This window comes from Pongo pygmaeus, chromosome 14, assembly GCF_028885625.2.
Source record: "Pongo pygmaeus isolate AG05252 chromosome 14, NHGRI_mPonPyg2-v2.0_pri, whole genome shotgun sequence".
Classification (NCBI taxonomy): Eukaryota; Metazoa; Chordata; class Mammalia; order Primates; family Hominidae; genus Pongo; species Pongo pygmaeus.
In genome coordinates this window covers 122,875,746-122,893,342 of record NC_072387.2, presented here as the reverse complement: position 1 = coordinate 122,893,342, position 17,597 = coordinate 122,875,746, and the positions used below count along the sequence as shown (strand labels likewise).

The 17,597-nt window shown below is 56.6% G+C and overlaps 1 protein-coding gene across 2 annotated transcripts in view; it reads right to left on the bottom strand.

Moving 5' to 3' along the window:
* Positions 1 to 14,823, bottom strand: part of MCF2L (MCF.2 cell line derived transforming sequence like) — a 207,539-nt gene extending 192,716 nt beyond the window's left edge. For both annotated transcript variants that reach the window (XM_063651184.1, XM_054447041.2), the window contains exons 1-2: positions 14,724 to 14,823; positions 6,560 to 6,738 (exon numbers count right to left, since the gene is read on the bottom strand). In XM_063651184.1, coding sequence (XP_063507254.1) covers positions 6,560 to 6,734 — 175 coding nt within the window. In that variant the 5' untranslated portion in view covers positions 6,735 to 6,738; positions 14,724 to 14,823. The remainder of the gene's footprint in view (positions 1 to 6,559; positions 6,739 to 14,723) is intronic.
* Between the last annotated feature and the right edge of the window lie 2,774 nt (positions 14,824 to 17,597).

Sequence of the window (17,597 nt, the reverse complement as noted above, 5' to 3'; positions counted from 1 at the left end):
TGAGGAGTCTCTTCAGCAGCTTAGAACAGTTATACCTGGTTTCAGGTAATACGCCACATCCATTTTAATTAAAAGATGAAAAATACTCCAGCCAATTCCATTCAGAACAGTCCATTTAGGCACCCTTGAATCAGAGGGCGCTCGGGAGACCAGAGGACCCCTGTGCAAGCTGGGGCGGTGGTTCACCCCATCCCCCTAACACGGGAGCCCTGGTGAGTCAGAGCACCTGTGCCCCCATGCCAGCATCTGACCTGGCCTTGGGAAGCTGCCCACACCCTTGGCATCGGACACGAGCAGATACCAGCCATGCGTCCAACATTAACCAGTAACACAACTCGTTCCCAAATGTCTGGAGGTTCATATGCACTGAACATATGTCTTAAAAAAATTAGGAATTCCTGCCAGCTTCCTGAGTAATACACAAAGTCCAAGTAGAAAGATGCTGAGGAATCAGGAAAGGTTGAAAACAAGAAGTTAATCATTGACAGCCACACTGTAAGTACCATTTCCACAAACAACATGTTCATCTTCAGAGGCCATCTCACTTGAGACTCAAAGAACTATAAAGAAAAGATGAGTGGAGGGAGCAGTGGGCGCTCTTTCTCCCGACATGTGCCGTTCTTTAACACGGCATGCTGCTGAGATCGCCTTTTCTCAGAGCTGTTTTCTGCAACACTAAATGGCATGCAAGGAGAAAGCAATGAATCTCCCAAGAAAATCATGAGCTTTGAGAACTGCATGAAGAACCAGGAAGTTTCAAGTCCAGAGTCTACCAAATTATTAAAGAACATTTTCTGTGGGCCAAGAGAAACCAGCCCATCAGCATACAACAGCTAGCGCCCAACCACAGAAGAAGCCTGAAGACGTGAAGAAACACATCTTCCCCCATCAGATTCGTGAATGCACAACTACAGCCCCTGCAAAGGCCACAGTTGCCAGGATTCAGCCATTCTCCACCAAGCCGCGACTATGACCCATGCTGGAAACACCGAGGATTCTCCACCAAGCCGCAATTAAGACCCATGCCACAAACACCGAGGATTCTCCACCAAGCCGCGACTATGATCCACGCCACAAACACCGGGGATTCTCCACCAAGCCGCGACTATGATCCACGCCACAAACACCGGGGATTCTCCACCAAGCCGCGACTATGATCCACGCCACAAACACCGGGGATTCTCCACCAAGCCGCGACTATGATCCACGCCACAAACACCGGGGATTCTCCACCAAGCCGCGACTATGATCCTTGCCACAAACACCGGGGATTCTCCACCAAGCCGCGACTATGATCCTTGCCACAAACACCGGGGATTCTCCACCAAGCCGCGACTATGATCCTTGCCACAAACACTGTGGATAGCCAAAAAGCCAATTTCCTTCCAAGTATCTGTTTCCTGTGGTCATTTTCCCCTTCCTCAAAGTACATTTTCAGCTCCAGCTAATTGTTTCTGCAAACCCCTTTGTGAGACTCATATCTGAATGCTGCAGCCCCATCACTTCTCAAGGCTAGGGCAAGTCTTGGTCCTTCCCGAAGTGCTTCCCAACCCTTCCACATGCCCCCAGGTGGAGACGAGGTCCCCCCTCAGAATCCTGTGTAATCTTCTACCATAAAGCATGGAAGTATTAGGTCCAGCCATGGAATCATCCATGCTCCACGGCTTCTGACATAGAAACAGCAACATTGCGACTCCACCCAAGGCGGCAAACGTGTCTGTTTCCGTGCTGCTCTTCTTCACCCTAAGCCCAAGTCAGGGATTGTCTTCCACTTGTCCTTTTATCCTCAAAGCTTTGCCCAGCACCTGAACAGTGTGATGCTCAAAGGTTTGCTGGGACGAAAATCACTGGTATCTTTAAAGACACCACTGACCAATGGGGATAGATGGAGTTTCTAACAGGAGGCCCCGCAAGCCACCCTAGAGCTAGAGGTGCTCGCCTGTGCCGGGGGCCCCTCACCTCTGCTGTACAAGGAAGTTGTGCGCGAATCCTCTTGCTCTCTCACCCTCAGTTCTAAGATGATAGCGGTCCTTCCGAAGAGGCTGAACAACATGTTCCCAGGCCTCTGCTCTCACCTGGCCCACCAGAGCCAGAATGCATTACGCACCACTGAAGAGCAAGACCACGCACTCACAGCAGAGCGGGCGCTGGTGTTTTGATAGGAAAGCACTGCCAGGGAGAGGAAAGCCAGACAAGCTCCACACGCACCCCATGGAAATGCACCGTGTGTGTGTGTGTGTACATACGCGTGTGTGCATGTTCCTGTGGGCACCTGCCATTCTCAGTGAGACAGGCCCTGCAGAGGGTGAGTTCCAGAAGCCACAGGGAGCTGATGCTGGCCACGCCTTCCCCATTCACCTGCAAATCCTGCAACACAGCTGTGAGAGCTGACCTTTAGTGGAGTGAGTCAGCTTACAAAACGCTGCAGGCTCAGGCAGGAGCCCTGAGGAGGCCTGTCTGCAGTGTGTCCCCTCGGATTAGAGGCCCTTCCATAGCTGACTGTGAAACAGTTAATCGCAGAGTCACTGAAACAATGTGGCGGAACACTGTCACGGTAGCTGAAATGAAGAAGCCTGAAGGAAAGCAAGAGCAAACTGAGCAGCTTCCGAGCGAGCTGGAAAATAAGCTCATCAATGTTTACCCAGCAGGGTCCAGGCCTCCTGTGACCTTCTCAAAGACCAGTGTCTGTTGACTGAGAACAGGGAAGTTGGACGGGACGCTGTTCATCGCCCAGCAGGAAAACAAAGGTAGAACCAGGGGGAATCACCTTCTTTCGTGGTTTCAAAATAAATACTTGCATGATGCGGCACTTCCACTTCTGGGGAGGCAACCCCAAGGCCTGAAAGCCGGGGCCTGCACAGGCATTTGCACACTGTGTTCATAGGCGCGTTATTCACAATAGCAGAGGCGGCTGTGACCCAAACGTCCGTGGATGAATGTGTGAAGAAACAAATGTGGTCCACCCACACCATGGAATATCACTCAGCCTTCAAAAGGAAGGAAATTGTGTCACACGGTACAACACAGATGAACCTCAGAACGTTATGCCCAGTGTAATAACCTCCAGTTACATGAGGTCCCTAGAGTTGTCAATTTCATAGAGAAAGAAAGTAGGATGGTGGGTGTCGGGCTGGGGGCAGGGGTGTTGGATACAGTGAGTTCCTCTTCAAAGGTTCCACTTGTTCAGCTCCCTCATCTTTGTCCTCTGTGCTCAAAGCCTGACTTCCTTGCCTCCTTGCCCCTAGTTACGGCAAACAACCTTCCTGCCCTTCCCAATCTCTAACCCACTTCCATTCCCAATCTGTAACAGCCCACATCTATTCCTTATTTGGTGCCTTTAGTTCTGAAACTGCTCTTCCCACCGCTGTAGCCCCCACCCCTGCTCCATTTGAAGTAGCCAATCAGGATCAGCTGAGACTGTGTGGTCTGACTCCAGCCAATGGGGACTGGACACAGTAGCAGGGACTGACTGCATTAGGGATAAAAACCCCTTTCCTCCTTTGTTTGGTGTGCTCTTGCAGCCACCAGAAGAGCAAGCAACACCCTTCTGCAGAAGTAAATTTGCCTTGTTGAGAAAGCCTTTATTTAAGTGCTCATTTTCTTTGCAACTCCGAGTTCTTATTTCCAACAGGGGGAATGGGAGTGGGTGTTTAATGGGGACAGAGTTTCAGAGAAGATGAGAAAGTTCTGAAGATGGATGCTGGTGATGGTTGTACAACAGTGTGAGTATATTTAATACCAGGGAACTCTACACTTAACAGTAGTTAAAATGGTAAATTTCATGGGTATCTATTTTATGACCAAAAAAACTATTACTGATTTCAAAATTGTTCTGATACAAACAGGTTTCATCACCACCAATGGTCTCCAGCCAGCTGGGCTAGGACATTGCCAAGGCCCCAGGTCACCTGGAGACAGAGCAGGTGTGGTGCAGGCAGGGCCTGAGAGCCGAGTGCGGTTCTCCCACAGGCCACAGTCCACACCGTGCGCTTCTCTTTCCACAGAGCAGACGAGGCAAGGACAGCCAGAAGGGCTTCACCGCTCAGAACTCTAAGCAGATTATCTTCCAATCCCCTGGAGTCCAGGGTTGGAGGGAAGCTGCCTAAAGGGCTTTCTTGGTAAAGCCAGCCCTGGGCCTCCAGGAATCAGGGATCAGAGAGGTTTTGCGAGTTAGGGGAGGAAGAAGTCAGATGTGACATTATTAAGAGCCACGGCTTGCTGAGTGGGTGCTCTGACCAGACACACGTCTGGGCTCCTCACAGCAGCTGCCTGGATGCTACTACTGCTGCCCACGGTGCAGAGGCTTCTCGACCTGCCCAAGCTTGTGGGGACGGAAGGGGCAGGAACAAAGCCAGAGCGTGGGCCCAGGCTCTGCTCTACGGCCGGTGCACGGTGGACCCTGACACGCTCCTGAGCCTGGGACAGCTCGGTACATTGAGAAATAATAGGAGCACTTGGGTCAGTTGTGAGGGTTCCCTAACCCTAGTCCTAAATCTGCCTTACCCCAAACGCTACCCCTACCCCTAATACCTACCCCTACCCCAGTCCTAACCCCTAACCCTAACCTTAACCTCTAACCCTAACCCTAGTCCTAAATCTGCCTTACCCCAAACGCTACACCTACCCCTAACACCTACCCCTACCCCAGTCCTAACCCCTAACCCTAACCTTAACCTCTAACCCTAACCCTAGTCCTAAATCTGCCTTACCCCAAACGCTACCCCTACCCCTAACACCTACCCCTACCCCAGTCCTAACCCCTAACCTTAACCTCTAACCCTAACCCTAACCCTAACCGCAGCTAGCTCCCTCAGTCACCAGAGCTGATCCACGCGAGACTTGGGCGCTCAGGGAAAGGCACCAGTGCCGAGGTTCTGAGCGGCCACGGGCAGTTAATTCACAGCCAAGCTGAGTGTGGGAAGACTCAGCAACCTTCCAGTTGCAGAGGTCAGGGCAGCCAGCTGTCTGCACGCTCTAAGTAGCCCCTCACTCCCGCCCTCTTCTGAAGCCCCCTGCACAACAGCTAAGCTGTGTGCAGCACTGTCCTGACAGCCCTGCTTCACTCTTGTAGGAAGTAGCTGTCTCCTTGCTCACAGGGTTTCTCAGGGCGCACATCCCAGAGAAGCAGGCGGTGTGCCAGGGAATAATGACAGCACCTAGTTCTCAGTCCGGGAGAGGTCCCAAGAGACTCAGTCTTCAGCCTCTCATTCGTGACAGTCACTGACAAGGGAAGTGACGGAAATCAAATTCTTAATCCTGCAAAACTAAGCACATACCCTGACTGGGGTGACCACACCGAAACGCAGCCCCCCAGCCAGCCAGCTCTAAACCAACAGCCTGCGTTTCCAAGTGCAAGAGTCTATACAAGTTGTGGCCCAGAACCACTGGGCCAGGGAACAACAGACACGCGGCAGTCACCAGGTGGAATCTCTTTCTACAGCAGCAGACACACAGAGCTGAGCTCTGAAGACAGGGCCAGGGCGGTTCTCACCTGAAGACACGAAACAGGAGGGAATCCCCGGGCACCAGCCCTCAGGGCAGCGGCCGTGGGATGGGGACAGGATGGACTCAGAACGCGAAAGTCTCAGAATGATGCCTTGACCCAGCAACTCCCAAGACTCCAGTAATCAGCACAAATGCCAGCTCAGGACAAGGCCCAGAAAAGCACCAGATTTAGAGCAGGCAGCAGAATTATTAAAATCCCTTCTCAGCTCAGTGGCCACCCTATCGGTGCTGGAAGCCTGCACGTCCTGTCCAGCCAGAGGATGGATTTTGCAATGCCAGTCCAGCACCCGGCCATCAAATCCACGCCTGCCCTTGGTGGTGAGTGCCCACACTGGCTTTGTCTAGTGAAAACTTGACTTTGGAATCAATTTGGGAAGAAATGGCAACAAATAATTAAATGCAAGCAAAACTAGGCACAGAGAACTCAGCCCCTTGCTCAGTTTAGAAAATACATGCAGAACATTCAGACGGGCAGGGGCTGGAGAGAGAAGCATTGCCTGGCCTGGATCAGGAGGTCAGGCTGAGCTTGGAGAGGCCACTCACACCCGAGGCCTGCCCAGCTCTCACCTCGGGGTGCAGCCAATTCCAGACGCCCAGGCAGGGGCACTGGTCTGGAGACCAGCTGAGGCTTTGCCACGTTAATATGAAAACATACAAATTCAGACAATAGCTCTTTTGTTTCTAAAGAATGAAGCAAAGCCTACAAATTGTTCCCTTCAGGTATACTGTGCTTTATTTGGAACCCAAAGAAACATTTCTCATGATCTCTAACCGGAGCCAAACTCATTTTAAAATATTCACTCAGATAACCAATGCCAAGTCAAATAAATGACCACACATCTTGAGACAAGTCGTCCCAACTTGGACCTGGGCAGGTAAAAGCCACGTGAACCCATTCGAAGCCCCTCCCACAGCCTGCTACCTGGGGGGTCATGCATTCCCAGGATCTAAACCTTGTCAATCTCTAAAAGGACCAGAATAGCAAAGAACAGCACAGGTCTGATCAGCAGTGAGATCCGCAAAATCAAATGACACCGCAGCACCAGGCGCCTACCTGTGGCCGTGGCCGTGGCCGTCGCCTCCGGTGTGTCTTGAACAAGCCTGATGACGTCAGACACATCAATTTGGTGATCCGTTTCCTCCTTTTTGGCCTCATTGGGCCGTTGTGGGGAAGAATAACTGTTGCTTCCAGGTCTCTTGCACAGGATAAATCTCCAACAGTCAAACATGAGGCTGCAGAAAGAAGATTTTAAAGCACAATGAGGTCATGCTACAGAAAGACTTAAGAACTGTTGCTTTGAACAAAACCGAAATAACTAGTTACAACCCTCAGTGGTATTTATTCTGCAATGAAGATAGTATGTTTGAAACTAAATTCATTCTTCTCCAGTCAATTTCTACTGTATCAGGGTTCACTTACACAAGGAACCTTCTTCTATAACTCTGATACAGAATAAAGGGTTGCAGGAGCAAAACATATTATTGACTTCTGCTGCTGAAGAAAAGAAAAACAACCACCAAGTTTTCCCCTTGACATTTAAACTCCTGTTTCAAAGACGTAGAAGTCCCTAGTTCTCCAGGTTTCAGTATCTAATTCACCGAACTGGCAAACTTTCAAAATCAGTGCTGATTGCTTATTCACATTACCTAAAACATTTCTAAATCCCCTAAGTAGAGAATGTCCTCCGAGTTCCAGAAACTTTAAAGGATAATTCCTCACTGAAAATTTGGCAAAGAAACTTACACGAAGGTTTTGGGAAGAATCTTAAATGTAAAGAGAAAACTAGTAGCTGCATTTCCAACCGAAGCCTCTGAGTCACTTGCCGGCAGCCCGTCTCCTCCCAGGTGGTGACCTGTGGTGCCTTTCCGTGCTGTCTTTCAGCACATCTATGGCTCACTGCTACTTCCCACTGTTGACGTCCCACCCGCAGGACCCCTTCCCTAGGAATAAAGACGGCAACAGTTTACTTAAATAAACTGTATTGTGGCTCACGCCTGTAATCACAGCACTTTGGGAGGCCGACGCCGGCGAATCACCCCAGGTCAGGATTTCAAGACCAGCCTGGCCAACATGGCGAAACCCCGTCTCTACTAAAAATACAAAAATTAGCCGGGCGTGGTGGCAGGCACCTGTAATCCCAGTTACTCAGGAGGCTGAGGGACGAGAATCACTTGAACCCAGGAGGCGGAGGTTGCAGTGAGCTGAGATTGCACCACCGCACTCCAGCCTAGGCACAACAGTGAAACTCCGTCTCAAAAAAATAAAATAAAAAATAAACGGTATCCGTGACTCCACCAGGGATGTCGCTTTCCACGCCACTGTTCACACTGCATCCTGTCGCCCAGTTCTGCTGCTGCCTTGGCCTCAGCTCCCTGGGGAGATCCCTCCTGCCCTGGTATTCCCCTGGGAAGGGGCCACCTGCCTCCCTCCAACCTGAAATCCCTGCTCCAGCCACTCGGAGGCCCCTGCTGGGACATCTCCCCCTTTCCTTGTCTTCAGCTAAACCCCATCCCCATCCCTTAGGTCAGACCTGCGGTGCTCAGACCACCCCACAGGTGGCGCTCTCAGGGCCGCTGCTCCCTCAGGTCAGACCTGCAGGTACCCAGACCACCCCACAGGTGCTCTCAGGGCCGCTGCTGTCAGTCCCCAGGGAGCTTTGCAAACACCAATGCCTGGCCCTGGAGAGCAATGCCCGTCCTGAGAACCACTGCCCCACCACATGGAGCCCTGAAGGACGAAGCCTGCCCAGGACAGGGTGATACCCATCGCCAACCCACAGTCTAGGTCCCAAACACTCTGGGGACACCAGGGCCACACCCACGCCCCTCACAGCAGAGGCTGTGCTTCTCCATCCCTGCCTCTTGCCCCAACACACAAGCTCCACAGCCTTGACTCCCACTCCACAAACACACTCACCCCTCGGTGTTCATCAGGGCACGGGCCTTCGAGACCACCCCACAAACACTCACCCCTCGGTGTTCAACTCATCCCTTTGCTGCTAGTGTACAGAACTTGTTACACGTCCCAGCTCCTGTGTGGTTTTTCGTGCATGTCTTTTGCTCACGTGTGGCGTGTTCTCCGACTGACTTGTAGAGCCTGCCACGAGGCTGCCCGCGCGTCTCACTCCCACCCTCAGCGGCTAGCACTGGGACCCAGCTGTGCTCACCACCTTGTCCAGGCACCTGCTTCATCTCTGCAGAAAGGTCCGGGAGGGGCACAGACCTGAGGACAACCCAGCGCAGGTCTAAAGGCTTATTTTCTGATTGCTTAAATCTAATTTCAATGATTAAAAAGTAGGAAGAAAAATGTCCCTGGTTAAAAAAAAAAACAAAAGCAAAATGCTATTTTGTCCTTTTTCTCTTCCAAATTCTGCTCAGAGAATTTCAAACATGAGCAGGCTGATCGTGATCTGAAACCTCCAAAAGGGAAAATGAAAGGCCAGGTGTGCGCAGTCACATTTATGCCCCTGGCTGCAATCGCGTCCCCAAGCTGGGCTCTGCAGACACCAGGCATGAGGGCCACGTCCTCCCCATCCTGAAACCAACCCAAGGGGCTGTTCTGCTGTTTCTCTCTACTATGAGGCAAGACTCTGCAAGCATTCCTAACCACTTGATCTCAAGGTACGGTGGAAAAGATCCAGATGAGGGACCTTCACTTTTACCCAGTGAAGGCTGCAGATGGCACGCGCGGCCCGTCACACTGACATGGTGGAGAAAGGGATGCAGCGATCCCTCCCTCCACAGGGCAGGTCCAGGCCGTCCTCTGCCGCAGCAGGCGCCAGTCAGCTCCGGGGTCCTGAGGACCCCTGGGTGTTGTGTGAGGACACCTGGGGCCAGGAGTCTTGGGGCAGGTGTGGCCCCTGCTTAGAGGTTCCTCCTTCCTCTAGGATCTCACTCCTCCAGCTGCTTCGGACAACAGCTCTCACGTGGTGAAGGACATCAGAGTTAACCCCAAGCTACGTGGGTAGAGAGAGTCTGGAAACTGCTGTTTCTCCAGCAGTGGGTTTTCCTGAGGGCAAGAAAACAGACTTTCCCGCCCTGAGAGGATGGATGACGAAGCCAGATGCGGTGCTGTTCACGTCTGTTCTCTTCAAAATCCCAAGACTGGCCTGACCACAGGGCACCCAACAGGCGCCGCCGCCCTTGGAGCTTCTGCTTTCCCCTGGGCAAAGCCTTGAGAAGCCGTCAGCAGTGAAGGCTGAAGGCTGGAGCGAGAGCCGGGCCCCCTGGGCTTTGTGGTCCGGGCTGAGCGAGGCGCCTCGCACACACACACAGAATTAAATCCGTCTACAGATGCAGACATGGTCACAGGCGGCTAGAACTCGGCCCAGCAGCACGGAAGCGCCAAGTCAGCACGGCTTTGTGACTCGTTTGCTCGGTCCTCGTTTATGATGCACCTTCTGTGTTTGCTGCAGGTGCTGAGGACACAAACGTCAGGGAAGCTCCTATCCCCGAGGAGCTCGGATCCCAGCGAGAGCCAGCTTCTGCGCAGGTTCAGCAGCCACCACCAAGCGGGGGCAGACCTGGCATGGGGGGAGGGGGCCCTGCCCGGTGCTCCCTGGGAGGGGGCACAGGGTGGGGTGGTGGTGGGTGCAGGGCCTGAAGCAGGTGTCGAGAAGTCAGGCAGAATAGGGGCAGAAGCTCAAGGCCAAGAGTGGCACCCGGGGCCTGAGAGCAGCTGACGCTGACCGGTAGGGAGGGATCCCGAGGAGGGAGGCGGGAAGCAGGGGTGTGATGGACAAGGAGAGTCTGGAGATGATGGCAGCTGGGGACTCAGGGACTTGGGGGGCAGGGAGGCCGTCTGGGCTTCTAGCCTGAGTAGCTGGTGAAGTGACACAGGCAGCCGAATAGCAAATGGAGGAGGGGAGGCGAGTGCTGACGGTCCCAGGGGTGGGAGCACTATGGGAGAGGGAAGGACGCTGGGGCAGGAGGAGCAGGACCTGCATGGCCGTGGGCATTACCCCTGCTGCTGCCACATCTGGCAGGATGGGCCTGAGGGAGGCTGCGAGTGGCTAGTGGTAAAAGGCTGGACCTGGACTCAGTTCCAGCACCTGCCGAGTTCAGTTCACGAGGATGGTTCCTTTACTCAGCAGCAGTGTGGGCAGCCTCCTCTGCACACAAGTTCCAAGCAGACAAAACAAACACGCGCCCACCTCACGCCCCGCACCCAGCTTGGGTAGAGCGCAGAGAGGCTCAGAGGCCGTGGAGCACCTGTCTGTGCTGGGGGAAGCCACTGAGGACTCGGTGGACTTTACATCGGCCACACACGCAGGGGAAGCAGTGAGCTCGAGGTCACACAGTGTGTCCCAGGCACTGGGCACTAAAGATAGGAATAGGAAGGTCCCCGCCGCTGCCGCATGGCTTCCACTCACGACACCGTGTCGTCAACTGTAAATTGCCAGTATTAATAATAACGTGGAGCAGAGGTGGGGGCAGTGGCCCTAGGACAGGTGGAGCTGGGAGACCTTCCCTAAAGAGTGAAGGCTGCAAAGCCATGACCCGGGGCCGGGGCCGGGGCGGGGCCGGGGGCTGGGGCTGGGGCTGGACGGGCCACAGGGCACCTCCAGGGCTGTCTCTGCTGCTGCAGGGTGAGAGGTCAGCTGGGCCTTGGCATAGAGCGGGTGCCAGGCCGACACCCCTGACTGCAGCCCTCATTCCGGTCCCCACTGCCAGTCAGCACCGCCCTCAACACGGCTGCACCTGCCGTGTCTCTGCCTCACTCTAGTCTGCCCACCTGGACACAGAAGTGGGCCTGTCCCCACAGGAGTCAGTCCTGCTTTCTTTCTGCCGTTTCTCTAATGAATGAAAAGTGAAGATGGTGACTGCGAAGAAAACACGGTTACCCTCTCCGGTCTCCACGGCATCACTTTCTCACTAGATTTGCTTTGATTTCCTTACATCATGATGGAAATGTCAGTAATGCTCTTCACTTTCTCAACAGGTGGGGCTGCATGGCCCCCAACAGTGACTTACATCCCACATTTCATCCGGGACGTCCCACAGCTTCCCAGCTCTGGTTCCAATGGCCACTTGAGGCATCATTGTCCCTGCTGTGGAACCCCATGGGGACGACCTTTCAGGGCTCCGAGGAGATCCCAGGCATGGCTGGGGAGAAGTGGGCTTCCTGTGAACCCCGCAGACCCAGCTGGGGCGGCCCCGATGCTCCACTGAGTCCGGTTCATGCTGGGCTCCTGATCACCGCGTTCAAGATGGTGGCCCTCACAGATGTCCAAAAGCTTCTCGGTGGCCATACAGTGTCCCGTATCCTACCGCGGGCTGAAAGCTCGGAGAGGTTCACTTTAGGAAGCCAGGAGGGACCCTCATGGTGTAGCTTTCCCGAAGCGGGGGTTGCCATGAACAGACCATGTGAGCCAGAGGCCACCAAGGCCTCTGGACAAGACTTGAAATTCTCAAAGCACCACTGCTGCTTCCAGCTGGCCACACACTAAAGACTCTGCCACCCGCACTCCGAGCTGGGGCCCTGTGCTCCGCCGGCCTGGCCTCCTCTCAGGGTGGGCTCTCAGCCTGCATGGCCCCTGACCAGTGCCCTGCTGTCCCCTGAAGGACCCTCCACAGGGAATCCATTGATGACTCAAGTTGGAGCCTAGAAACACCACTGAGTACCTGCCGAAGACGCAGGGCCCTGTTCCCTCCGTGAGGCAGGAAGGTCTGTGGTGGGACCCAGGAACCTGCATTGGGATGCCAGGGGGCTCCCGTCACCAAGATGCAGCCCAGAGCCGTGCACCTGCCACATGAGAGTCTCACAGTGTCCTTGAGAGCCAGTGCAGACAGTGAAGCGGGGTGGGCTGAACAGAAAGGTGGGCTGCACCCAGAACCTTACAACTCCATCTTTCCGGTCACGGTGCTAACTGTGGCTGCTCCAGGAGCCTCCGAAAATGATCCCAAATCATCTCAACTGGTGACAAAAGGCTGCCAACCGGTGGTGTTCTCGGCCAGTCTATCTGCACCACTCATCTCCTCCATGCCCTCTGCCAATCCCAGGCCTTCTCCCACCACATTACAAATGCAAATTACGTGGCTGTAAAGACAGGGGGGCCTCTCTTCTGAAGTGACCTGGAGTCACCAAGAGGCTGCCTTTCCAAGACAAGTGTTCAGATTCCAGTCAAAGTCTTCCCTGGGGTCCTCGATGTGAGCAAGGGGGCATCTCCACAGCAGAGGTGACTGGGACCACCCATTCGGGGACCAGGTAAAGGGAAACCTCAGGAGGAGGCCTCGGGGGGGTGGTGAAGAGACCTGAATTCCAGAGAAGGACAGATGTGAAGCTGCACACAGCCCTTTCATCTTGCAGCAAATCCATCACCTTGGTGAGGTTGATGACTGTGCCCCTTCCCCTGGCTATGCCTGCAGGCCCTGACGTCAGCACAGTGATAGGGGAGGTGGCGCCACCGGGTCCCTGCCAAAGCCTGCAGGTTCCTAAGCCCACCTTCTAACAGTTGCAGACCCTTCACGGATTCCAGCAGTTTCCCACAATCTCAGGTTTCACAGCAATTCTGTGAGGCCCCCAGGGGAGGGGCCCCCCTCATTTCACAGACGTGTATGGGGTTCTTGGGGAAACCCAATGTGGAAGTTTGAGCCACGAACACCTGGGCCCCTGCACAGCCCGGTGAAATCGGGGACACTGGAACCCTGCACAGCCCGGTGAAATCGGGGACACCTGGACCCCTGCACAGCGCGGTGAAATCGGGGACACTGGGACCCCTGCACAGTCCGGTGAAATCAGGGACACCGGGATCCCTGCACAGCCCAGTGAAATCGGGGATGCCTGGGCCCCTGCACAGCCTGGTGAAATCGGGGACACTGGGACCCCTGCACAGCCGGGTGAAGTTGGGACCTGGGAGGGCGGGGCCGGCCCCACAGGATGGGGAAGAGCTGAAGGAGAGTCCTGAGGGAGGCTTAAAACCCCGGTCTCCTGCCCACCTAGCTGCCAGCTCACCCCAGAGTCTTCACTGCCCCCCCGGGACTGAGGGCTCCACAGGCTCCCGGGGTTCTGTCCCCCCAGCTACCCACAGAGGCTGCAGAACTCAGGCAATGCCTGGGTGTGCACTCCGTTCTCACGACCAGCCCTGGACCCCTCGCTCCACAGTTTGCATGTTGGGAGCCCCGGAGGGCTAGAGGCTCCTCCTCAGTCCCAGCATCCAGTACCCACCTGGCCGTGTGGGTCTCCTGCCTGCCAGGGAGGGGACCACACCGACACTCTGCAGCCTGCAGCCCTGGGGACTGCACTTCTATTTTTGTGGCCAGCCGTGTCGGAACCCGTGGCCACACATCCTGGGGCCTCCTACAGCCATGCCGGCACATCCTGCCTGGGCGGCCCGGGCCACCTTAACCCCTTCAGGGTCCCGGCTCTGTGAGGGTCATGCGGGCCACGCCCCTGGGCGGGAGTTTCCAGGGAGTGAGCCTGCCTGGGCTCCAGAGCCCCCTCTGGCCCAGCCCTCCGGCAGCATCCTATATAAGGGTCTGAAGCCAGGCCAGGGGCCCACAGCTGGGAGAAGAGCCACAGAGGGCCCACGGCAACCAAGCCAGGTCAAAAGGAGCTCCTAGGAGGAGTCCGCCCAGCCCGCGCTCCACGGCCTTCCCGCTGTCTCTCTGGGGACCTGTGGCCAAGGGGACCCTGGCCTGGGACAAGCAGGCAGATGAAAGACGCAGGTGTGGGCCCGACCCCAGGCTACCCTCCCCTCCAGCACTGTCCCCAGCCACCAGGTGTGGGCCCGACCCCAGCGGGACCCCAGGCTACCCTTCCCTCCAGCCCTGTGCCTAGGCGCTGTCCTGGACACTGGGCCCCCATCGCTCCGGCAGGAAGGGGTGGGCAGAGCTCCCGGGGTGGCCCTACGAGGTGTCCAAGGGAACGTCGGCAGAAGCCCGTCCAGGGGGTGACACCTGCCGGGGTGTGAGGACCCCCGTGACAATGCGGAGGGTCCTGGGCGCCTGGACACTCGCGGGGGCTCCTCCACTGCCATTTCGAGCCCCCCAGGCGCCTCGAAGTTCCCAGCGCAGGACGCTGGGTAGGGGCCGCGGGGGCCGATCCCAGGCCGCCCTGCCCGCGAGCCGGGTCCCAGCGCCTGTCCCCAGCCAGGCTGAGGGGGGCGCGGGGGAGACGGCCCCGCTCCGGGAGCGACCGCGACGCGTCCTGCCCGGCTCCGCCCCGCGCCCCCTCCCGTCACCCCCGCGCCCCCTCCAGGCCCCCGCCCCGCGCGCACCTGCCGCCCGTGGTGCTGCCCTCGCGCGTCCGCCGAGCTCCGCGCCCCGCAGGTGTCCGCGCGTCCTGACGCCTCCTCCCAGGGCTGCGCGGACACTGGGCGGGGAGGGCGAAGGGGCGGGGCGGGGCGCGGCGCGGGGAGGGCTGGACGGGGAGGGGCGGAGAGGGGCCCGGAGGCGGGGGCGGGGCGGGGTCCAGAGCCCAGAGCGGCGGGGGAAGGGCGGCGAGGCGGGGCCATGGGAAGAGCCTCCCCCTCTCCCCCTCTTCCCTTCTCCCCACCCTTTGCTCTCCTCACCCATCCCCCTCTTCCCACCCCTCCCCGCTGTGCCCGAGACGGGGGACGGCGCGACAGGGTAGGGGTGTGACGGGGGCGGGGGGTGCGGCTTGGGGCGGGCAGCGGGGCGGGGTCGTGCCTAAGGGGTGCAGTCCCTGCCACCTGGGGTCACCCTCGGCCCCTTCCAGAGGGGAGAGGGCTGGACAAGGGCACGGGTCGGAGGTCTTCTGGGGTCCAGGTCTCACTTCCTTGGGCTTACATGTAAAACGGGGTCCCACCTGCCCCCTGGATCCGAGCCAGCTGGCAGGGAAGTTGTGTCCACTCTGAAGCCCCACAGGGATCCAGCTGGGATCGCCCTAGTTGTACCCTTCCCTGCAGCTTCCCAGGAGAAAGCTGGGGCACGTGGGACAGGGCTGGGGCCACTGGAATGTGGCCCAGCTGAGCTGACCAGCTTGTGACATCAGATAAGTCACTAACAAACCCTTCTGGCCTGTGTTCTCATCTGTGCAGCCATCCCAGAGCTCCTGGGGTCCATGGGTTAGTGCACACAGAGCTCCCAGTGTACCAAAGAGCAGATTACCGGTTAACTAGGTTAGCAGTGGAAATCAGGGCTGCCCCTGACATGTATCAGAAGGGCAAGGGTTTCCCATGTTTAGGTCCTAGGGTAAAAAGGGACAAGAACCCACCTCACTCCTTGGTACTGGAGTGGGTACAGACCGCAGGTCTGTGGGTCACGGTACAGGACGCTGGCCTCTGCCAGCGCGGCCTCACTTTGGTACCTAACAGTGCGGCAGAAGTTGTTCGCAAAACAAACAAACAAAACAAAACAAAAAAACTATAAAAGACCCCACCATTTAATTCTTGTGTCTTCCAAGATTCAGTGGAAACTTATTGATAACTTAAAAACAAAGTAAAGTGGCATAAAAAGGTGAAATCCTGGAAGATGCGGACCCAGCTATGGACTTTAGCACTTGCAGTTGGAGCTTTAAAATGTCTCCATTTAGTGGGTAAAGGAGGAAACCTGTTTGAATGAAATGAAAACAAAGCTCTGGCAGGAGGGAGATAAACATTAACCAAGCAGGCAGCGGGAAGTACAGTCCCCCATGCTGTGCCCACCTGAGGTCAGAACACTGAGGACAGGCGTGTGATACACAGAGAGACTGAGGTCCGGGAGGAGGGTGCGTGGGCCGGGAGGAGGGTGCGTGGGCCGGGAGGAGGGTGCGTGGACCGTGCCTGGCTGCAGAATTTCTCCCGGGGGGAGCACGTGCGTTCAGGGACTGGATCCTTGCTCCTGCAAGCCTGCTCCCTGGAGCAGCAGCAGCATCGGTGACCGTGCAGGGACCCCGGGCCCACTCAGACCCGCAAGGAATGGCTCCACTGGGGAACCTGCCCTCCCCAGCGTGCGGAAGCCCTGCAGAGACCTGTGCAGGGGGCAGGAGAGGGGTCCAGGGGCAGGAGAGGGGTCCAGGGGCAGGAGAGGGGTCCAGGGGCAGGAGAGGGGTGCAGGGGCAGGAGAGGGGTGCAGGGGCAGGAGAGGGGTCCAGGGGCAGGAGAGGGGTCCAGGGGCAGGAAAGGGGTCCAGGGGCAGGAGAGGGGTGCAGGGGCAGGAGAGGGGTCCAGGGGCAGGAGAGGGGTGCAGGGGCAGGAGAGGGGTGCAGGGGCAGGAGAGGGGTCCAGGGGCAGGAGAGGGGTGCAGGGGCAGGAGAGGGGTGCAGGGGCAGGAGAGGGGTGCAGGGGCAGGAGAGGGGTCCAGGGGCAGGAGAGGGGTGCAGGGGCAGGAGAGGGGTCCAGGGGCAGGAGAGGGGTGCAGGAAGGGCCAGAACCTGCCAGCATGGGTACGAAAGGGGGAGGCTGGGCTCAGGGAAGGAGGAGGGACGATTTGAGAGGGACAGGAAATTAAACCCAAGGGAACTCCCTCAACCCAGTAACGTTTCTTCACATAATTAGCCACGGAGGCAGGAAGGGCTTGTCACTAGCAACGCGTTCAGGAGCTTTGAGAATCGGAGTGGAACAGGCTTTCCTTCTCAAAGGTGCCTCAGTTAAAAAGGTCAGAGTGGGCCCACATGGTGTTTCTTACCTGTTCTTTGTTTGTTTGTGTTTTTGGAGACCAACGCCCCCTTTCTCATGCTGGCATCAAAGACCCTCTGGTAACATAGCACATTCTGTCAGACTGTCAGACAGGCTGAATTAAATATCATTTAATCGAGCAATAAAAGTCCAAAGGGAGGCTGCCCATGGGAACCCGCCCTAAGGATCTCCTGCAGGAGGTGCAAGCAGATGGCACTGCGGCTGCGGAAAAGGAGGGGACAGGCAGTGACCCCAGCCAGCCACGACCCCGCTCCACACATTCGTGCAGGGTGCAGGCTCAAACCCACAGGTGCGTGGACAGTGGGCACCCCACTGGAACAGACTTGGCCAGGAAGCATGGATTCCCACCTGATATCCTGAAAGATGCCTCCGCCTGCACACCGTGGACGGGCATGGAGCTGGCCCGCAGCCCTCGGGGGACAGACAGACAGACAAGAAGCCAGAACGTCTTCTCCATGAAAGCTTTCCGCGTTGGCAACCAATGCAGCAAAAATACAGAGGACACAAGATGTG